Below are 24,196 nucleotides of genomic sequence, written 5' to 3'. Positions count from 1 at the left end.
TCCAAAATCCTGAAAGGTTCAATCAGAAGTCCAGTAAATCCTGAGCTATGCCACAAAACAGACCAGCTTAACTTTAGGAAAAGTGTGTAAAGTATTTATCATTACAAAAAACATTAAAAAGTCAACACAAAATACAAATTCCACAACCAATTTCTACACATAGATAAATGTTCAATAAGGAAAATGTAACCAAAACAACTAAAATTCAATAAAAGGACTAGGAAATAAGAATTTTAAAAGTTGTAGGGGAAAAAGTGCCAAGGAAAAGTAAAGCACCAATCAGAAGTTACTGTTGCGATTGACCGAGACCTGGGTGCAATATCAGGCCAAAAGCGATGGAGGGTAGGTCAGATACCTCAAGCAGCTTGTCCCAGTCAAAAGATTTACCTTCTAACTTAGTCTGTGACTAATCAGAATCTTCCAGTGGGGCAAGACTGCAGGCTGTTTATAATAAAGTTCTCTCAAAGCCAGATAGCTATTGGACAAGATCTAGCTGAAGCCATTGGTTTTTGCAGAATATGCTAAGAGTGGAAGAGCTTCAGTTTTGCAGCTGCCAAAGTCCTGTAGTTTGGCAGATATTTGTCACACCTTCAGCTGGTCAGGATTTTGACTTTCAGTCTTAGGGGCTAATTATGAATTTGGCTGTCCCACCACAGGACAGACAAACTCATAGGGAGGATGCAACTGCCATGGCGGTGATGACCCCCCAGCGTATTACAATGTTCCCGCTGGACTGACCGTCTAGAACATTGTAAGACGCGTTCTCGTCGGGCTGACCGGTGGGAACAGTCCTAGGATATTGACTTTGGCTCCTTAAAAAGAGCCAAGGCCAGTATCCTGGCACTCCAGTCCCTGTGGCCGCACTGGAGGTCAGCCAACTAACCCTTGGAATCTACTTCTCAGTCACAGAGACAAGTGGAAGTAGATCCAGCACTTCAAGCATTCACACAGGCCTCAAATAGCAGATCTAGTCCTCTTTTGTTCTTATACAAGGTCCAGAGAGTGTTCTGATGAGCTGTGGATGTGATGTGCTTTTATAAAATTTCCTAGCCAGTGAGTAGGGTGATTACTTGACACTCCCCAACCAATGAAAAAAAAGTTCCCATGGGGAAACCAGCTAGCATTTTTGTAGCACATCTTTTTACCTTGCTGCAAGTTATCCCATAATGCATTATTCTAAGTAAAGTCCAGCCTGCCAGCACCCTTCTGCCTGTGGTGGCTGCTGTGAACCAGCCAAGAGTGTGGGTTTAAGGAAATGAACAGTCCCTTTGTCAACTGCTTCAAACTGGTTCTGGGGCCAGCTCTTCTCTCACTGGGCCGGTGCCAAGTTTGCTACAGATGACACAAGGAACAAGTCCTTATTTTCTTCAGGTCTCCCTTTACACATAACTATGAATCAGCAAGCCTCGCCACAGTCCCTTTCAATGTAATGAAGTTCCTAAAACCTCCCCAACTGCCTTCTATGAGCTGATATGAGTCGCACACCTCACACCTAAGTCTTCCTGCCAAAAGGCCTAAGCCATTGTTTCCGTTCTGGTAGCAGTTTTCATACCTCATTAAGAGAAGCACTGACAGGGGCCTGCTGCTGGGAGGCTAACACCTAATGGAGGTACAGGCAGACAAAGTCAAACTTTTTAAAAGTTACTTTGTCTAAATATTTATTAAAAACATAACTTTGACACTAAAGTGTATTTTTAATAAACATTTAAAGTAGTGGCTGACCCTTTCTGGTTGGTTGTACCAAACCAAAAATAACCAACTTATGGTTTTATTCTGAACTTTAGTTTATGTCATAGGATAGGTACACATTGAAACTAGCTTTTTGGAGTCTAGTCACTGTAGGTACATGTCAACACTAAATTGTTGTGCCTGCCACTTTTAAATACTTTGCACACTACCTTTTGAGCTAGCTAATGGTTATTTTGATGGGTTTGCATGCAGGTTTGTTAGAAAGGGGGTTTCTGGTTAGCTGGGGTATGCACCTAAGCCAAGCAAAACCCACCATTCTAGTCAGGGTAGATAAACCCTGCTTGCCCCCTTGGTAGCTTGGCCAGACCAGCTAGGCTTATCCCAGAGGTAAAGTGTTTGGCCAACACACACACACCAGTGACACAAATACACCACAGAAGAGACCTCACAAGAATTAATGAAAATAAACTGTATTGCATATAAAACACAGAAGAATAATTACTTTGCCAACTAGGCATTTTTCAAACCTTCATACACCCTCCCTGTACGTACAGTGCAGATCCCGTAATATACTTGTTATCCTAACAATGCAAAGAAAACAACATATGTAACATCAGATCATGGAATGTAGCATAGATAGTGAGGGCATAAAATGCAATGGTGAAATGCAGAACATAGAGAAATCACCCCAAAACATCTTCCACATGAAGTCTACAGCGCACCTGCACTTCTTGTATAGTTTACACAATAAGTGACAACTCCATATGTAAAAGAATCACCAAAAACACCTTCCACATCAAGGCCACAGCACATCTACACTTCTTTTATAGGTTGTGCAATACATAAACATCCACAACGTCAAGCACAGGAGCTCCTGGGCTTCTGCCACCGTAATTACGGTACAGAAGGGGGCTCGGCAGGAACGGGTACTCCGTCGATGTTTCCTTCCCATGCTGCAAGCTACTGGTGAGTGCTTCCTTAATAGGTATGCCACAGACATGGGAAGAAGGCACACACGCTTCTCCTGTCGGGGGAGAAACCACACTTGGTCTCCTGACTGCAAAATCACCAAAGGCAGCCGCCCGTGTCCGTGCGGTACAGCTGACGACCTCTGCAGCCTCAATACAAGCCACGCTCGATGGGGGGGGACAAACGGTCACCTCCTGCAGATCCCTTGCCCAGAGCCCAGGCCTCAGGGCAGAAACTACCCAGCACTATGAGGCTTCCTCAGCTCAGGGCTCCGGTGGCACGAAACAGCCGAGAGGAGTCTCAATAGGTCATGCGTGCTTGGTCTGCGCTGCTTGCCTTGTTGGGGGTGGGGAGGATGCAGCCTGCCAGCTCCAAGTCCCACGGCCAGTTCGGGGGCCGCCCAAGGATCCTTCTTGCCCCCACAGGAGAAGGGAGGGCAACCCACAATTCCTGAGAATACTGGGGGAGCACGAGGCGCAGGCAGGCAGCAGACTAGTCCACTGGATTCAACAAAGTGGCAGAGTCTCTAGCAGCCACACGGGCGAGCAGGTCAGCACAGCAGAGCACAAATGGTCCAAGTGGGGATCTTTTCTGCCAGCACAGCAGCAGTCCTTTGCTGCAGCTGTAGAGCCAGCAGCATATGGTTGCAGGATCCATGCAGTGTATAGACAAATGGGGGCTACAACCCCTGTACTTCTCCTCAAAATATCTTTGAACTAGGGGGCACTTCAAAAGAACCTTAGAAGTGCACAACACCCCCTTTTAACACCAGCCCTGGCTCCAGACAACTGTAGGGGGTACACAAGCCCTTTGTATGAGGGCAGGACATAGCATACACAAATGTAAGTGCACCCTGCCTCCCTCTCTCGCCGCCCAGGAAGAGCATTCAGTATGCAAATGTAATCCTGTTACACCTCCAAGCTCCCTTTGTGATGGCTGTCTGGAAAGTATGCACAAAGCCCAGCTGTCACTCTACCCTAGACTTGGATTGGCGTTAGGCTACAAAGCTTAAGCATCACAGTGAAATACACACTTTCTAAAAGTGGCATTTCCACAATAGTAATGAACAATCCAACTACACCAAAAAGCAGGATTTCTCACTACCATTCCAAACATACCAAACATTCCCACGCTACTCCTCACAGATCAGAAATTACCTCTTAAGTACCTTTAATGGAATTCTCAATGCTAGCCTATGAGAGGAGTAGGCCTCACAGCAGTGAGAAACCAAACAGGCTGGCTGTCACTACTAGGAGATGCCACACAATGGAGGAACATGTTCTACCTTTTACCTACAAAGCACCATGCCCATAGGGCTACCTAGGGCCTAGCTGAGGGGTGAGCTATAGGAAGAATAAGGGGAGTTTCAGGCTTAGCTAGTAACTTTAAATTCCAAGTCAATGTGGCAGTAAACTGTAATGCAGGCCCTGCAGTGGCAGGCCTGGGAAAGGCTTGAAAGGCTGCTTCTGTGGGTGGCGCAAGCAGCGTTGCAGTCCACTAGTAGCATTTATTTTACAGGCCCTGGGTATATGGCATACAACTGTACAAGGGACATAGAGGTAAATTAAATATGCCAGACAGGTGTAAGCCTATCATACCAAGTTTAAAGGAGAGAGCACATGCACTTTAGCACTGATCAGCAGTGGTAAAGTCCCCAGAGACCTAACACCAACAAAAAGAGGGACAGAAAAACAGGAGGTGTGTTGGACCTGGCCCTTTTTACAGGGTCCTCCCCAGATTTTTTGCTGTCCTCCTATTTTTTTCTTACCTTGTTGTTGGCTGTAGGATTCTGAGCACTTTATCACTGCTGATCAGTGCTAAAGTGCATGTGATCTCCTGTCTAAATGTGGTATGATTGGCTTACACCTAATAGGCACATTTTATTTACCTTCAAGTCCCTTGTACAGTGGTAGCCTTTCAAATCTGTCTCAGGCCTGCAACTGCGGGGCCTGTGTGCACAGTTTACTGCCACAGGGACCTGGCATCTAAATGTGTCGGGCCTGGAACTCCCCTTTTAATACATATGTCACCCCTAAGGTAGGCCCTAGCTAGCCCTATAGGCAGGGTGCTGTGTATGTAAAATGTAGGATGTGCCTGTATGTACTACATGTCCTGGTTTTGGCAAACAGCCGATTTGGTTTCTCACTACTGTGAGTGCTGCCTTTCTCATACGATTGCATTGTAAATGCCCTAACATATGTCTAAGTGGTATTGTGTAACCTATGAGGGGTAGCATAGGCTTGTTTGGTATGGTTGTAATAGTAGTTAGAAATGCTGCTTACTGGTGTAGGTGAATTTTTTATTACCATTATAGAAATGACACTTTTAGAAAGTGGGCATTTCTCTGTGCTTATGACTCTGGTGTTTTTCAGCTTACCTCCTATCCAAATCTGGGGCAGAGTGACAGTTGGGCTTTGTGCATACCTTTCGGACAGCCTGTACACAGGAAGGGTGGGGGCGTCACAAGTGTGCACACAAAGGGCTCATTTATTCCCCACTGATATCTGGAGCCACTCCTGGAGGAAAAAGGGGACACTCCTGGAACCAGTTAGTACTAGTTTTAACCCCTTCTCCCCCTTTTGTGGAGGCTGCGCAAAATGAGTATAAGCACAAAGGGTCTTCTCCCACATTTTTAGACACAAAAAACACTGGATGCTGCTGGAAGGACTCACCAGGAACCGCCTTGGGACTGCTGCTGTTGTGCTGACCTGTGACCTGCAAGGTCACTGAGAGGGACTGCCATTGCCTGGGAGCCCTTGTGCTGGCCTGCTTGCTTGGGCCCTGCAGCCCTGTGGCCCCGAAAGGTGTCTCCAGGGGCTAAGTTGGGTCCCCCCCCGTTTAGATTACTGTGATACAGAAGGAGAGCAATCTGTGTATTCCTTTGTCAGAGCACGAGAAGAGTGCTCTAGCCCCTTTTTAACTGCAGCGTGTGAAGAGCGCTTGCATCTTTGCCCAGAGTGTTCCCTCTGTTTTACCAAGTGCGAAGAGAGCACTTTTATGTCTGTTATCTCTGTTACTCACAGTGCACACCATGTTTTTCCTTAGTGTGGCCGGCGTGAGGGGTGCCTACTTTCTACATTTGGATAGGGTGGTAGCACGAGTGGAGCACACCCGACCCCCTTTATGCTGTTTTGGGCCCCCCCCCCGGCGCAGGAGAATTGAAGAGGAGCCCGTCAGCAGCCTCTTGGGAGTGCGGACAAAGTGCACTTTGATTGGTGCCCCCCAGGCACAAGGAGGCACCCAGTTTGGGTGCAGCCACGGCCTGGGACGGTGACAATAAGGTTGTGTGACCTTGCTCACTTTGCCGGGTGCGGGCTTGGAAGCTCCAGAATCTCCCGAGGGAGGTGGAGCTCCTCATGGGAACCAAAGGGCTGACTACAGTGCCAGGTAAGTCCTCAGCCCAGTAGGCTCGGCCCGCTGAGACACCTGGCTTCAGTGTAAGACACTCAGTCTCCCAGGGTGCCAGGGAGCCTTGCGCCTTGTTTTACATCACCGGACAGGAGGGAATCCTCATCACAGGCCATCGCCCGGCTGAGGGTTACTGAGTTGAGGCAAACCCCTGGTGAGGAGTGGGGTCGCCCTCCAAGGAAAGCGTTTTCCCCCCACCGGACTATGAATTCCTCGATGGATGTGGGGTTACTACATTCTTACTACATTTCTTGAAATAGGAGCGTTTGAGCTTCTCAGTGTCCAGAGTGCTTGTCAGAGTACTGTATTCCTGGTAATAGGAGCGCGTGATCTCTTTGGGGGACACAGTGCAAGTTTATTCCACTACTGTATTCTTGTTAGTAGGTGGACAGTAGCTCCTGCATTTCACCTCTGGGGCTGGCATTTACTGCCCCTTGTATAATATAGGTGATGGTGCATTCATGATAATGTCCTGGCATTTTTTATGATATGTTTAATGTGATATGTGCTTTGTTGGTAATAATGATGACCTGACTACTGCTGGTGTTGCAGAATACTGGTAACTTATATGTTTTACATGACTACTGCTGGCTTTTATAGAGTATTAGTAACTGTGTGATGTTCTGACAACTGCTTGTGTAGCAGAGTATTACTGACATGTTTGATTTAATGATGTTTTATGCAATGCAGTTTACTTCTATATATCTTCTTGTTGTGTTTCCTTTGTGGTGTATTTATTGTGTCATGTGTGTTGTGCAATCGCTTTACACATTGCCTCTGGAATAAGCCTGACTGCTTATGCCAAGCTGCAAAGGGGCTGAGCAGCGGTTATCTTGGGTGTGTAACTCCATCACCCTGACTAGAGAGGGTGGGTTCTGCCTGGCTTAGGTGCATACTCTAGTCAACCAGAAACCCAATTTCTAACAAGGTGGAAGGCAAAAAGATTGGGGATAACTCTGCAAAAAGGGCAAGGTCCAACAAGGTTTAAAAGCTGCATGAGTTAGGCTACACTTTAAAGACTGAAGCCATGTTTTTCAATGTCAGCACAGTAGATGACTAATGTGTTGTAGTCCACAGGTGGCATTTATTATTTCTTGGAAAATAGCCCTCTCTGAGGGATCACCACAAACCTTTTGCCTTCCTCCTCCACTTTTTCTGACCTAGTTTTTGTTGGCTTTAGGACTCTGGGCACTTTACCACTTGCATGTGTTGTCTCCCTGAAACATGGTAACATTGTCTCATACCCAACTTGCATATTGAATATACTTGTAAGTCCCTAGTGAAGTGCACTACGTGTGCCATGGCCCTGTAAATTAAATGCTACTAGTGGGCCTGCAGCACTGATTGTGCCACCCACATAAGTAGCACCTTAACCATATCTCAGGTCTGCCATTGCTAGGCCTGTGTGTGTGGTTTCACTGACTGCCACTTCGATTTGGCATTTAAAACTACTTTCCAAGCCTTCAAACTCCCCTTTTTCTACATATAAGTCACCCCTAAGGTAGGCTCTAGGTAACCCATAGGACAGGGTGCTATGTAAGTAAAAGGCAGGACATGTACTTATGTGTTTTACATGTCCTGGAAGTGAAAAACTCATAAATTCATTTTTCACTGCTGTGAGGCCCACTCCTCTCATACGCCAGCATTAGAATTGCCCTTATATACTTTTAAGTGGTAGATTCTGATCTGAATGGAGTAGTCCTGTCATGTTTAGTATGGCCAGAATGGTAATAGAAAATCCTGCTTACTTGTGAAGTTGCATTTAATATTACTATTTTAGAAATGCCACTTTTAGAAAGAGGGCATTTCTCTGCACTCACTATGCCTTACAGCCTGTCTACAATCCATGTCTGGTCTGTGCTGGTTGACAGCTCCCCTTGTGCATTTCTCCCAGACAACCATAAACACAGGACACTCAGCCACATCTGCATTCATCTGCGTACTGAATGGGTCTCCCTGGTCAGGAAGGGTGGAGGGGCTCTCACACTTCAAAGGCCAGTGGCCTGACCCCACGCAAAGGACTGATAATCCCCCACAGGGATCCTGGCAGACAGGGCTGAGTTGAAAGGGACCTTGTGCAATTCAAAACCACTCTTTGAAGTTTCCCTCACTTCAAAGGCATTTTGGGATGTATATATACTGGGTCTGTGACCCTCCAAAATCAGACGCTTCTGGATCTACAACTGGACTCTGTCAGAGGGACTGCCTGGCTGCCCAAAGGACTCATCTTGACTGCTTTGCTGGAAGGACTGCTGCCCTGTTTGTTGTCCTGCTGCCTGCTGGCCCCTGACTCTGCTGAAAGGACTCAGCCCTCCCCACAAGTGCTCTCCAAGGGCTTGGATTGAGCTTGCCTCTTGATCTGAAGTCCCAGAGCCACAGAGACTTCACCAAAGAGAAGAAAATCCCCATGCATTGGCAAATCAATGCAACCCCTGCAGAAATCAACGCAGCGCCTGCCCCGCGACTGAAAAATCGCTGCATCACCTACCGGATCGACGCAGCACTTGCTCCGTCTAGGATTTTCAATGCATCGTTCCTGGGTGTGAAAATATCCCCAAATCGGAGTGAGGAACCAAGGCTGCACTCCTGGAAATCAAGGCATCACCTTGCAGCATGGAAAGAGACGATGCGTCATCTGTGCTGCACCGGATAATCCAACGCAGCACCTTATTTTTCAACGCATCTCCTCCTCTGCGCCCCTCATGCATCGTTATTTTTTACGGATCCCTTGTACTGTGTCTTGGAAGGATACAGCCACTGATTCTTAAGGATTGAGATCCATTTAAACCTTTAAAAAGTATTATCTTGCCTTGTGCATATTGGATCTTTGTTGTTTTGGTCTTATTTTTATTCAGATAAATATTTTCTATTTTCCTAACCTGGTGGGGGTACCTTTTATGGTGTTTTCACTGTGCTACTGTATGAGTTATTGCACAAATACTGTACATATTGCCTTCTAAGTTAAGCCTGCCTGCTCTGTCCCAAGCTACCAAAGGGTGAGCACAGGATAATTTAGGTTGTGTAGTGACTTACCCTGACAAAGATTGTGGTCCCTACTTGTCAAGGGTGTATACCTCTACCATCTAGAAACCCAATTTCTAACATTATTTATATGACTTTGGTGTATTTCCCTGCACCATATACTATGGCCTTACTAGACAGCGAAATATTCCAGCTGGTGTAGCCAATATTACCATGTTTCAGGGGCTGGATCACATACACTGGGACTGGGCAGCAATGCCCCTGTGTACAGAGTTTAAAAACCAATAGCAAAAATTTAGTAATCTTGCAAAACAGAGATGTTCTTATACCCCTTAGTATAGACAAGGAACTCCTTTTGTCTCTGTGAAGTCGTGTTATACCAATCAACTGTCTGTAACATCAAATAGGAAGAAGATGTAGTTCTTTTAGAGGAGGACTGAAATTTGGAGCAACCTAAAATTTTAGGTCAGTTTCATTGTTAAATGTTCATGTGCAATATCAAAGAATCATTGAGCCTTCATTTTAATTAATTAAATGTCCACTTCCTCAGATGTTAAGATTTTAATGAAATATGTATAACCTTTTCTTCCAATAGGTGCTGCCGATTCTGCGTCCTCTTCTTCCTCGTCATCTTCTAGTTTTGTAAATGGTGCTACAAGTAAAAATCTTCCAGCAGTACAAACTGTTGCCCCAATGCCAGAGGATTCTGCTGAAAACATGAGGTGAGATAATGCAAAATGCTATTTTAATAGACTTTCATTTGACAGAAAAGGCCCAATTGTATATTAGAAATGTCATTATGGAAATGTGGGTGCATTGTAAAGATGGCGAGGGATAAAAGATAGCTTTTATATCTTCCTTCCTTTAAGTTTTGACATACATATATACAGCAGCAAAAGGGGCAAGCAGTTAATAAGACACTGACAAGTGAAGCATGTACTGAAATTGCGACTAGTTTGTTACACTTCCGAGTGGGTTGTCCTATTGACGTTTGTATTTCTCACATGGAGGTGTGCCAGTCTTTCAGATGCAAATAATGCTTGGCAACATTAAACAAGCATTTTCAATGCAACAGGTCTTGCATTTCTCCGAGTTAGAACTATTAGCAGTTGTAAACTCCCAACCAGACTTTTCTTGCCTCATTAAATGGAAAAAAAAAAAAAAAAACGAGCGCGATCGCGCTGCTAAACAAGCGAGATCGTGCTGCGAAAAATGAGAAAAAGTAGTCCACAAACCGGACGGAAAACAGCGAGCCTTGTATATTTTCAGTACTTGGTCGCTGCGCTCGAGGAGGGCTAACCACCGGAAAAAGCATGACGTATGCATGCCTTCCACTAATGAAAGCAAACAGATTTTAAAAGGCAAGCCCTCGAACCAATGAAAGACACTGACGTGACATGGGCGGGACTCCGAGCCCTTTTCTAACTACTACAGCGTCTCGCAAGCGCATGCTATGCGGCCTCAACCCTAAAAAGGGCACTCTTCAGAGGACTGTGCATTAAGCTTTTGAAAATGCGTGAAGTCTCCAATAGTTTAAGATCTTGTCCTTAAAGCCACCATTGGTTCTAAGGAAATATTTTTTTAGTAGCTACTCTGTACCATCACTGGTTGCTAACCTGCTAGCTACTATCGACAGGCCAGCAAAGAAAGACAGCTCAATCAATAGAGAGAAGCATTTCAATACTATAATGAACCACTTGTGAAAACACAAGCTTTGGTGGAAGAGACACCTGGAAAGAAAGAGTAGATTGCTTTGTCGGAGCACAGCAGCATACATCTTGTTGTAATATACAATCAAACCATGCCATCTCCCTTGAGTAATAAAAGTAACCGGAGAGCCCAATGCATAAGCCCACTTAACAGCAAGCATAGGCCTGATCCTCAAAATACCATGTAAAACAGAGGCGGTGGCGGTAAAGCTCTGCTTAACAATAAATGTATAAAAATAGCAACCAGCAGACTAATGCAATGCACCACAAATAAGTTAAAAAGGAAGCCCACATCAACAGGCAGGATACAACGTTGTTGGTTTGCCTGGGTACCTGTTTGCTATCTGAAGCAGATGCACAGTGATCATAGCCTTCTGTGAGAAGATCTGCTTATTCAGCAACCCTTGCAGGAGGTGAATGGCCCATATATTTGCAGAGACTGCACACAAAAAATGCCTCACTTGAAATCACAGTATTTTTAACAATTCAGCAGAAAGTATATTGTTGCCCCATGAGAAAGGTGGAACTAGAGAAATTGAATCATGATCTCCACTCTTTCTGTGGGGGGAATAGAAACCTCTATAAAGATCCTGAATACTGACATAGCAGGGGAGGCCTTTGATGATCAGCAAAATGCAACAGCAACAAATAAAAGTGATGTTCCTCACTCGCAAAGAAAGATTTGCAGCAACACCTTATTGAAATCCATGACAGGTTGCATAAATCTTATGCTGAAAAGTTAAATGCTGTGAAGCCAGAAATGAAATCTGTAATTTCTGATCTCTTGAAGAACATGCAAGCTACAGGTGAGAGAGTAAATCCAGTTGAATAATTAATTGCACAAATGAATGTGACTCTTGACAAAACACAGTCTACCTCTGTAATGGCAGACAAACTATGAAATCCGAAAAAAGTATGATAATATTGAGGACAGGTCCAGAAGGGACAATTTTATAATCCAAAATGTGAACGAATCGCTTGGAGGATTTGATATTGGAGCTTTTTGAATGAACATGTTCAAGCATGCCATCAATGAATGTAACAATGAGAAGATTAACTTTGAAAGAGCACCTAGAGTGAGGGTTCTCTGATCCTCTCCTGGTTCGTGATCAAGGGGCATAATAGAAAGATTAGCCTCCTTGACTTTAAAGATGCAAGATCCAAAAGTGCTAAGATTTGTTGCAAGTTACATTAAACAAGTGGAGGACTCTACAGGAGGTCACGAGGAAGCTGAGCCGCTAGCAGATGGGATACAGTTGGGACTTCCCTTTTGCCTTTGTATTTCAGATGGAAGGGAGGAATTGCATTATTTGGTACCCTGTGGATGGGAGGGCTTTCCTGGGACCATCGGAGACTGATGGCTCTGGGCCCACAGAAGAACAGTAATGACAGACTATACAACTAAGTGGAAAAGAGCTCATAACACCAGAAAGAGAGACTGTGTAGTTTCCATTGCCAAATAGTCTTCATGAACCTATGATGCATTGATAAATAGGAAAGTGGAAGGGGTGATGGGGCATTTCACAGAAAGGCAATTTTTTCTTTGTCTTTTCTCATTGGCCTAGTTCAAACATACTATATCTGATGGCCTCCTGTCACATAACATTCTAGCACTCTTGGGCTGAAAGCTCGCCATGGGGGGCTGGCAGTAGGGGTGGTTCCACCCACACTTCAGGTGTGTTTAATGTCCCATGGAAGAGTATTACAGTTAGTGTTGGTTTATGGTTTTACAGTTTATAATAGAAGAGGAGAGAGGATGTGGAGTTTGGATGGACTGGCATCTTTTTTGAATCTGCCTTTAATGCAGAGATTTAAGCGAAGGAACAAAAGAGCATTTAATCATCACTCTCAATACTGATCGTATATGTGATCACATGAAAGGTACGGAGTATAAATTGCCTGGCCAAAGGACATAATTTGTAGAGAGCCATATTACAGGAGGCACCAACAAAGATACATATGTGGCTTGTTAGAGATGGATAAGGTCAAAATGAAAGGAGAAATCCTAAGATTAGATTATTTTATTGCAGGCCAAGCTTTGTCAACATGTATATATCCACTTAGCTACTTGTATGGTATGTCTGGTATATCTCATTCCTTACTAAAATCATTCTCTGAATCAAAAGGCTCGGACTTATGGAGAAGCAAACAGCCCACAGAAAATTAGTTTACTTCTCACATAGCCATAGGACCTACAGGAAGATAGATATAATTTGAAACACAGATGGGGTTACTAGAAACTACATATAAAATGAAGATATGTTTGATCACTATATTGGACCACACACCAGTGATATGGATCTGCAATTTTGGGGACAGAGTAAACAAAGAAAAAGCTGGGGATTTGAAAGATATGATATGAGTTGGATATTAGGAATCAGTTGAGGAGTAATTTGATTAAATGACTATAGATAACAAATATATATGGTATCTCTTAATGGCAAGATTAGGGGCAAATGTATAGCAGCTAGGACTGGTGGAACATGTAATATAGTGCTGAGGAGACAGAGCATGCAAGCAAAGCTGAATAAGGCTGAGTCCTCTTCAAAAAAGCAGGATCAGTAAAGGCTCTCAGATCAGTTATTAAGCTGAGGGGACAGCTTAACGCACTTGTGACAGCTTAACGCACTTGTGGCAGAGCGATCAGAGAGGGAGGATTACTTAAGTTGAAGCAATGCTTCTAAGAAAAAGCTAATAAAGCAGATGAACTCCTAACAGTGAGACTGTGTGTGGCAAATGAAAGGGCTAGAATGCCAAATGTCCGTACCAGTTATAGGCCTATGTTAAACTCTGAAAGTAGTAAACAAAGGGTGTTCACTGACTTTTTGTGAAGCCCTCCGTCAGGCTGAAGTGATAGACTTTCAGATTGGGCCTATTATTCAGGTTCAAGGCCTTAAACAACTGGGACATCACTTGCCAGTGGGCTATAAGGCTATATTAGGACATTGGAATGCTGAGAGCTATATTGAAGACAGTCAAGTGACTCCAGGCCGATAATAGCAGGTATAAACCTTCGACTTAAACATATAAATGTTTGGCTTTCTAGTCCCCCCCTGCTTAATTTAAATAATTGTTCCTTCAGTGGGTGAAACGTTACATTAGTCTTGTAGCCCTTCTTCCTCTGGTTGTACGACTGATAAAAGCCCTGTCCCTCGTTATAGGCCCTCACCTCCCTGGTTGAGGCCCTTTAGTAACCAGGGTAGCAGACGTCAATTGACAGAATGCAGAAATAAGCCTGTTGGAACATTCAGTAGCAGATTATTTGATTTTGACTTTTCTCTCCACAGAGAACATATTTTTTTTTATGGATAACCCTTTTCACCTACACCATTGTCAAACATGGTGTATTCCCTTCTCTTGGAAATACACTTGCTCCTGTATTTTTCCAGAGTAGTCTCATGTATATTCCCAGGGTAGAAACGGTAATGCCAAAATGTTGGCAATACCCACATACTTAGATGTTTGTAATTTTTCTGTGCATTTTGGATGAGCCCCATGCACCCTTTAAATGCTCCTTCCCACACATACCCTGAGTCTAAATGCCATCTGCCGGTGCAAACATCTGCTAATCCTGATTCTGTGAACGTTATTATTATAAACTTTATGAACCCTTCTGACATTGGAACACATTATACCTTAGTCCCAAAACAGCAGCCAAAGTCATGCGAAATCGAGTACTCTTATAGTTGATTTTGCAAAAAATTAAATGACTTTCAGTGGGACTGTTGTTTTAAGTTTGAAGTCGGTATATGAAGGGTTATGCCATAATCTCCTCTGTTGGCTGTGCTTGTTTTGAGTGTTCTGCATGTTAGTGACCTTTAAGAGTGGCGCCAATTTTGTGCACAGTAGCCAATGATTCCCCGAAGTCGTCAAAAAGCTTGGAGATACCGACATTAATGAAAGTATTTATTATTTAAAAGTGACTACACACAACATGTTAAAGAACAGCAACAAAATAAAGCGTTGTAGTGCTAAGAGCGAGTTCTGAAACCGATTTCCCGCTGTTACATTTTAGAGGCATTAGGTTGATTATTAAAGTGAAAATAATAACTATTTTAGTTCAGTTAGGATTAGTGGCAGTGAATGTAGTGAAAGGGAGACATGTAGGTTTGCAAAGAATGTGTATTAAAATGATCTTCCATGCTGCTGACAGACCTGGGGTTGGATGTTTTGTCACTGGTGCATCTGTACATCGTGGGGTGCTCAATAAAATTTTACACATCAGGTTGGGGGCAAAATGTGTTTTTATATGAACTGTATGGCATGTCTCTTGGATGTTTCAGCTGGGTGAAATGTTTCTTTTTAACACGTGTGGTACTTAAAACTCCGGTAAATACTGGGTTCCCCATTGACAGTTGCACCTTTAAGGGGCTGGGAGAACAGGCAAATTTACCGTGTGCCTCAGGCACTCACTCTTTGGAATCGCTGACACACGGGCATTTTGTGTTGTGTTTTGGATGGAGTGGGTAGGGATGGATTGCTCATAAAATTGTTAACATCCTTTGTGAAAAAAAATTGTAAAAACATTCGTAACAAAAGTTGAACCCGCATTTTTTGATGAGCTTTATTGAACTTGACAGGCAATCCGTGGAAACGCAGTGTTTGGCCAGATCAAAGTAAGCATATTGCATGTCTTTTTGTCTTTGGTCACTGACCTCCCAATCATGAATTCTCTCCCTATAAAGTTAAATATATTTGGTGTTTTTCTCTATAAAATAAAAATCCTGTCTTCACAAAGGATGTAAACTAATGTTTGACACTAGCGTAGGCTTTAACAGCGCTTCCGCAATGTGAAAAGGTTTTTGTTTTATTTTTGTTTTTTGCAAGGAAGTGGCTGTGCACACCATTTCGACTCCTTCCAGGTCAGATAACTTTAGCTAGGTTGAGAGAACACTGTTGACCTAGCATTTGGCTGAAATGATGCACAAGCCTGGGAAGAAAATAGGAAAATATTGACAGAAGAGACCGATTACCCCCATACTCGTGGGAGAGCTCGGCAGAAAGGCGTTAGCATTTAATAGAAGAGAACAGTTTAATCAGTAAAATGGCATATTTATTCAGAGTTAAGATACTTAAACCACTTTAGCGATTTATGATTTTAGCACAAATCTCTTCTTTTTAACCTACCCCATGTATTCATGCTATGTTTTTTGTTGTTTTTTTATTTTTATGAAAAGGGCATTTGTAAATAGCTCAAATAAGGAAATGAATCCTGGGTGCTATTTAGTCGATGCCGCATTTATGTTATTAAACATTGAATTAAGTATTTACATTTGATAAAAAGCAAATTCTACGCCAAGTGAGACTATTACCCGTAAGCAGCACCAGGAAACAACTGAACGGTACTGCCCTGTAAAGCAGATACATGTATATACACACACCCACCTGTTATCAAACGAGTCCAATAGAAGCCATTCAAAGCTGGGAAAGTGCAGCGGCCTCCCACGCCCACCATACCCCATAACAGCCAGATAGATAGGTCACGTGTGTGCCTGCCATACACTGTGCCCAAAATCTAAAGCAACAACAGCCATTTTGAAACCGATGAACGGTCCTTGCGCTGGAGATAAAACAGACGCGTGTTCGCTTCCGCCTTCTGCCTCACGCTGAGCTAGCTATTTTTTTTTATCGGACAATGGTGCCTTCAGTGAACTGCACTTTTGAAGTGAACTGGAAAGTCTTCAAGTAGCAGCTGCACTTAAAAATGGCCCAGATTAGGGTAATTGGAAGGAAGTGGGGCATGATTGACATTATGTGTTCCATTGCTTGTGCACAGTGGCTACTTATGTCCCGCGTAGTCAACACTGCATTTGTTCTGTGCTGTCCTTCTGTGTCCTAGTATCCCTTGTCCAAGAAGTGAAAGTGACGGAGCACATTTATTTCCATGACTCCTAGTGGCCTCTTTCCTTAGTGTGCTGGAAATCGTTTTTGTCATGTGCACTATTTGGAAATCAGCTTTTCCCACTGAAATAAGTCCAATGCTAATTTTAGTGAAAGTCCCCAAACAAAACGAATTAACAAATAGATAATGTGATTTTCTATTGTCACGATGTGGCAATATAAAAAAAACTGAGATTTGGTAGTGTCAGGTGCAACATTACATTACAGCCTACAGACCCCTGGACAGTGCTCCAGTTATTGTGTAGGCCTGAAAACGTTGTTTAGAAGTTATTACCTAAGTTTTGAAGTTATTACATTAGCTGTTTCCCTAGTTATTCCCGCCTGTTTCTCGGCTCCGTCTCCTATATTTGCATGTTGTGTTGCTGTCAGCCATTATCAGAAACAACTTTATTATCCATCCATCTTTCTCCAACCAGCATGTATCCGTTTGTCTTTTTAGCCAATGTATGCATGATTTGTTGTCGCTTATCCACCTTCCTCCCCAATAGCATGTACTTGCCTGAAGGTATTACCCGCACTGCCTTGCATGCGATGCGGACCCTTCCGCTGCCTGTAGGGAGCACGTGAGTATCACTGTCCTGTCTATTCACACATACTTGGTATTGACATCCTTCATTTCTGATGACTGCCCTTCTGCTGTTATGTTGCTTTTTTTCTAGTGGCTACCAGCCACGCCCCCCTTGTCCAGACATGACTCATACAAAAGTGGAACTCTAAATGCCCCTGGATCTGGAAGCATAGCTCCCAGAAAGAGTCAGACTCGAATAAGACACTTAGAATATGTGTCTGCTTCAATATGTCTGCCCTAGTGAACACCCCATCCCCGTGCAAGATTCGGATGGCCCGAATCTATGAAGAAAAGTGGTCACGCCGTGTGTACTGTTAACAATAGTAATGTACTTTTCATGATAGACTACAATGCTTTTATGTGTTTTTCCCCAGTTCTTCGACATATGTCTTAAAAGGGCATTCATATTATTTTATTTCTTTTCACCTGTCTGTTTTTAAATAACTGCTCTTGTCATTAATACTTTAACGCGATGTTAAGACTTTATTCCTTCTTCGTTTAAGGATAATTCAGAAAGTGAAATTGTGTACTAATTGCAAATGCGCGCAAAAAATGTCCAGCAGAGGGCAGTGTTTGGTTTATCAATTTACATCCTCTTCTGGGCTTTCTCATAATCCACTGAAATAGCAGTGAACTCAAAGGACCCTTTAAAACGTGTTGAAATTAGGTAAGTGGCAGGATGGGCCGAATAAAAAGAACGGCTTGTCCAAATAAGAAGCAATGAATGCAATGTTCATCCTGTTATAGATTTCTTTCTTTTTATATACTGGACTTTGCTGCACTCGGAAGGCCACTCAACCAATGAAGACCAAAGCCAGGTGACCCACAGGCTTTAACCCTGTGTGCCTGATCCTCTTCGGCAGGAATGATTTGCAAAACAGCCAGTGGCGCAGCTCTCAGCATCTTGGACATGACCCTTTTATGTCCATGTCTGGCTGGTCGGGTATGAACGGATAATCTCTATGGCAGCTACACGCAGGACACAGCCCACCTCCAGTTATCGCTCAGATTCAAGGTTTAAGATGAATATTTTCTATGAGGAAAGAACCCTTTTTTGCTTTAGAGATTTGAGATGCAAGGTCAGAAAAGTGTTCCACTTTATCAGGTGCCTGTCATTTTCAGCAGCAGATTTGGAAGCTTCATGCAAGCTTGATAGCTCTTATTACTTGATACAACCTATCCATGTCGATGAGATAAAGCAATTTCTTGGCTCTGCTGGTCTTCAAGCTTTTGATCAGCCTGACATTTGGCGTTTTCTCAGCGCCTATAGCTATGATACTGTCTTGAGTATTTGGCACACGTGTATCGTATCGGACAGCCATGGGTAGATTCTCTATCTGTCCTCTTAGAATTTGCTGGAGCATTTCAGGCATGCTCTAAACGAGATCAGCAGATCTTTTCACCCTTTGCTAATGGGAAAGAGAAAGTGAACATCACATTTCAATCAACATTACAATTAACAGTATGACCACTTTGGCCACAAAAGGAAAACCCATGTCAGAAATAAAGTTAAAGGGTTTTATTACAAGCTTTCACTCAAGTTATTGTAGATAATTCTCAAAACCAAGCCATAAAGATACAATATCACCATAGAATGGTCTAAACGACGGAAAAAGCTTGGGTGCACTAACATCAAGCAAACTAAACAGAATAACTGGAGAAGAACCGGATGCTCAGAAAACAAATGCTGTCCAACTCTCCAAAACATGAGGGTAAACTAAAAATCATCTAAGTTAGCTAATCAAGTAAGGAAATCCCTAAAGGTAATACATGACTAACTGACATGTGCTAGGCTACAGAATATGGAGGTAAAAAGGAAATAAAGCACAGAAATAATTTGTAAAAACAACATCTTGGGCAAAATGAAGCTAACTAAGGTTGGGAAAAAGTAAGTAAATAGGTAAGGTTTCAGCATTTCAGAAGTTCTGCAAAGAGTCTTCTCATCATATCAGGGGAAAAATGAAAAATCTTTAATCTTCTCTCAGCAAGCATTGGGAAGGTGAGGGGCAAGGACAGAGAGGTCCGGAGGAAAGAGTCTCAAATCAAACTGGAAATGATAAATTAAAGTCCAAAGTGAATGATGATTTGTCCATTTGTAACGTCATGTGGATCGAAAGGATTCACTGGCCACTCATAGTGCATCATACAACAGGTATCTGTAATACCAAGACAAGTTACCAAGACCATCATGGGGGCCATCCATTTTTGCTCTCCTGTACAACGTTTGCAACAAATTATATTGTCTATGTTCTCACTGTACCAACTTCAAGGTTACTTTCTCAGGCTCTCTATGAGCAAAACAATAGGACATTTGTTTCCAAACTAACATTTTATGGGAATTATATCTATAAAGAAACAACATGTTATCAAAAGAAAAACAGCTTCCTTACGTTATGCAAAATGTATGCCCAGCAAATCAATTTTGCTTAACTAAAGCAAGTTGAATTAAAATGGCACACTTTGTTCTTGTTGAGCAAAACGCATATAATGCTATAATTGTAAATTCATCACTAATAAGTCTTGTTACAATTCATGTTACATCAGATGATAAAGTGAAATAACTTGTTAATACATTTCATTAAGGATGATGGGGAACTACAGTTTTCAATATCAGCATAGGACATTAAAAATACGTTCATAAAGAAATTCATTATCGTTTAGGTGAAAACAATTCCCTATTATCATAAGGAAAAATATGAAATCAAAATGAATGATTACCTCTAAATTAATGTGGCTATACCACATACATCAGATCACTAGTCTACAGTGAATGTACTTCAATATGGGTTTTCAGCACACCACTTTATAGCTGACTTGTTAACATTTCACACAATTTAATGAAATTATGATCAAATATAGATCATCACTGTGAAACAAAAGGTAACAGCCAAATCTCAGCTGCACCAGTGCTGATGAGTGTGGTGAAGCTTTTGGACTTTGATAACTAATCAAAAGTGGTTAATATTATACAACAATGAAAAATTATGAGATAATTCAGGTATATCATTTGGTTGAAAAAAGTGGAATATTTAGTGATTAATGGTTTTGTGGAATTCATTTCCTAGAATTTACATTTTTGTATTTTACTTTTTTCCTGCAACACTTCCCTAATTAAAAAAATGCATCTGGGTTCCATAATTCGTATAATGTCAGAGATATACTATGCAGTCCTTGTGCAGATACTGTGTGGATTAATGGCAGTAGAGAGCACCTGCTCAGTGTTGCTTATACTAAAAACCACAGAGAACATCGCAATACTAGTACCAGAAATAGACAAGCTGGAGGCGTCACATTTTGTCCTTGTTCTCCTCCAACTCGCACACTGGATCAGCAGTCTTTGGCGGAATTCCCAGCATTAGGACCAGGTGTCAAGAAGTGGTGCATTGACCTATTTTAGTGTCTATCGCCTGCATACTGTGATGTTTACTTGAAATCTTTTTCAGACCTGGAGTTTTTGCCACCCAGCATTGGCAGTTCATTTTACCTTGTATCTGCTGCAACCCACAGTCCCTTCTGCATATTCAGTCCACTGTTTTTTTATCCACCCCGCCTCTCATTTTGTTCTTTCGTCCCAGGTAGCCTTGTGCTGTTGCAGGCCTTCAGTGCATTTCTTCACTGCTCCGCCCCAGTGCACTCAGCCTGCAAACATTAATTAAGCTTTAAAACTGAAAGTGTCTCAACTTAGAGAAGCTCACACCTCAAGGCTAATCTAATTTCTCTCTAAAACTGTTGTGGATTTTTTCTTTCTTTTTAGACCCTCATACCAGCCTGGAAAATCATGGTATAAGGAAGGTGGTGCCTTCGATTCCACCTTGGACTTCAGCCTAAGGATGATTAATTAACCCATGGAATTCAAAGGAAATATTTAAAACCAGTTAACTGGGCGTCCTTTATAATATAACTTTTTCTAGTCACAGACCAGTTGGCTGACACCAAAATCGAGTTTATGATTTAGCCACCTTCCAATGATACAACAGCTTCTTCCCCTTAACCATGGTTGCTACTGATATTAATTTCCAGAAATGAATTAAAACAAAAACGATAGGTAGGGAAAATATTAAAGTTAATGATTTTGCACTGTGACTAGTTGAGTTATGATTGAGTTAGAAAGCAACGCTCGACTGAGAAACAAATCATAAGTGTGTAGGCTATCCCTATGTCTGTTATTCAAGCATACAGTATTTCCTTAATATTATCAGATATATCAGATTTTCTCCAGTTAACAGTGCTAAATCACATATGTCCTTTCCATCAATACCACCCACAAAGCTCAATTAGATCGAATGCTAAACATAAGTAAAATGGTGGCTTTCCACTGACTTTCAGTCATTATTTTTTAGAACAAATAAAATTAGTATAACCCTATGCTGATACTTTTTCGATTTTGTTACAAGTGCTTGGTTAAGAGCAACCTGTGTCATCATTGTGCCCCACTGCAATGATTGCTCTGATCTTGTTCCTAAATTCCTACAGCTTCTTGCCATGCTTGAGAGGTATAGTAAAAACGTGCATATGGTCCACATTGCAGGAACTGCACATGAGGCTTTGGTGTATGCACTGACTGAACATCCTACTCAGTTTTGCACAAGTGATCTTTAAATATATGATGATATGGGATGAATAATCAGAATAATTGTTGATGGCATCTGACACCCGTGAAGGTTGACAAATTGAAGTAGACAAAAGATCCATAGTTCAGATTCCATTGAAAAAAAACATTACTCTGTTTGGCCATTAATTCAACAGTCCACTCAGTGACCTAAGAGTGTAATGTATGAACATATTTGGGTCCCTCAAACAACATTCCTGCTGGTACTTTTCATTATTTTTTCCACCAGATATTATTGGGTTTGTTTTTAATGGAACTGTTCTATCTTTTGCTTACCTTTTGAACACCATGCCCAGTTTTGCCCTTTTTCATTTGACCTTTTAATGTCATTATTATCTTTTCACTTAAAGTTGTAATGGGTCCTTAAAAACATGTGCATGGTGGTGTGTATGGCAAAATATCCAAGTATATTGTTTGGTTATTTTGCCATACACAACATCATGCAGAGTTTTTTATTGACTATGTTAAGCAAGCAATGCTGTGCTCTCTCTCCAGTCTCTGATCTGTCAGTAAGGTTTCCTTATTTGGTGTTAAGTGCCAAGATTTACATGCATGCATTCTTAAAAATCAAGCACTCTTGTCCCTCAGTAGATTATGTTCCCTACCTGGGGCATGTCTTACTTTTTTGCCTTCGCATTTTTGAAGTAAAAATAAGATTAAGTAGGTAATGAGTGCTTGACCATTCACCAGCATGAGGGAGATGTGAGAAGTAAGAGTCCTCATATACTGTCCAGCAGTGAAGAACGTTTAGGTGAAGAAGTCAATTGGGTCCTTGAAGGAGGGTAGACAAGCAAAGGAAGCAGTTGCCGAACAGAGGACCGTGTAGATGGTGAGCACGTAAATCTCTACTGCAAGCCAGTAGGCTCTGAAGAGGCTCCCTATCACATGAGGAGTTTGAGACAAGGATTAATGTAGAACAGACGCCCCGAAGAGGTAATAACAAATATAATATGCAACAAACACTTGAGCTCATTTGCATGATGCTCCATGAAAAGTAGAAGCATGGGCAGTGGTAAAATTGGTTACGCTACCTGAGGAGGATAATGACTAAATGTTGGCATTAGAAAATCATCACCTCAGGCAATACTGAACATTAAAAAAACTTTGGTTATATAACTGAGAAGTACCGGAGGAAATTCTGAGACAATCCTAAACACTTGAAGTATAATTTGGGAACTTGGATGAACCCTGTTTAAATCTCACCCAAAACTAGAATACTGATTGCGATATGTGTAACTTGATTCCAAGAAAGCATATTTTCACTTATTTCTTTTCAGACTTCCAGCATTATTTGGTTGATATTAAGCCCTTTCCAGTGGACAATGGAAAGCTTTCCATGGAACATGAATCAATGTACGCTGGCACAATTAATTGTCTATACTGAGTTTATTGTATTGCGAGTGGGTTTACTTGAAGACAAGTGGTCCCTTAGTATTTCACAGCCTTCCTGCTAGAATTGTCTTACAGCATCTTCCGGCTTAGCACCTTGGTTTCCCTAGATTCTGCAACCATTTGGCAAGCATTTTTTGTTGTCTTAAGATATGAGTTATGCTTAAATACTGTTACCACTTGCCTATATTCCCAAGACAGGGAGAAAACTTTAAAGAATGTGTAGGTGGATACTGGACATTGGAATATTAAGACTTCCTTCAGGAAAAGATTAATGTTAGCACTAGTAGCCCAGAGCACTATGTACCATGAGAGACATCACTACCACTGAGGGGTTGAGGTTTTTTTTCCAATAAAGTGGAGTTCCCCAAGAAGGAGACTAAGAAAAAGGGTACAACTTCCTTTCAACCTGCATAGAGGCTAAGTTGGACAAAGGAGTGTTTCCCCACTACAAACTGATGCACTTGGAATGGGATTCAACTCAATCCTGAATTGCTTGAGTACAATTCATTTCTTGGAAGAACCTATTGGGAGTAAGTAGCATGCCCTTTTAGGGAATATACTTCTGCAGACAGGCTGGCTTCAAAAAGTAAATCGGGCCATTTGGACTTTTGCTTAGCCACCCTTTCTGAGTTTCATTGGCTCTTTTTAAAATGATTTTGGAGAGAACATTTACAGAAAATCCACTTAGCCCATAGTGGACTGTGTTTTGAGTTTCAGGTCCTAAATGGTCCAGTATAGTAAGAATCTATAGGTCAGTCTGGAACTTTGCAACCAAAAGCAAACTGAGAAAGAAACTGACTGAATATCAGCCTGGCCAGGAAATCTCGGTGTTAAAATCTCATATGTGATGGATTTCTTCCACATTCCACGGTTACAAACAAAAATGAATTTACAAAAATGTATCATACCAATATTCCTGAATTATAAAGTGGTCAACATGTTTCTGCCATATTGCCTATCCAGGTCATT

At 42.1% G+C, this 24,196-nt stretch overlaps 1 protein-coding gene across 4 annotated transcripts in view; it reads left to right on the top strand.

The window, feature by feature from the left end:
• The window catches only part of NBEA (neurobeachin), a 1,608,295-nt gene that overhangs the window by 629,232 nt on the left and 954,867 nt on the right, over positions 1-24,196 (top strand). For 2 of the 4 annotated variants that reach the window (XM_069205538.1, XM_069205536.1), the window contains exons 31-32: positions 9,644-9,770; positions 15,338-15,373. In XM_069205538.1, the coding sequence (XP_069061639.1) occupies positions 9,644-9,770; positions 15,338-15,373 (163 nt within the window). The remainder of the gene's footprint in view (positions 1-9,643; positions 9,771-15,337; positions 15,374-24,196) is intronic. The other 2 variants (XM_069205539.1, XM_069205537.1) reach the window with 1 other exon arrangement.

The sequence above is a fragment of the Pleurodeles waltl genome, chromosome 8 (assembly GCF_031143425.1).
Source record: "Pleurodeles waltl isolate 20211129_DDA chromosome 8, aPleWal1.hap1.20221129, whole genome shotgun sequence".
In the NCBI taxonomy this organism is placed as follows: Eukaryota; Metazoa; Chordata; class Amphibia; order Caudata; family Salamandridae; genus Pleurodeles; species Pleurodeles waltl.
This window is presented reverse-complemented; position numbering and strand designations above follow the sequence as displayed.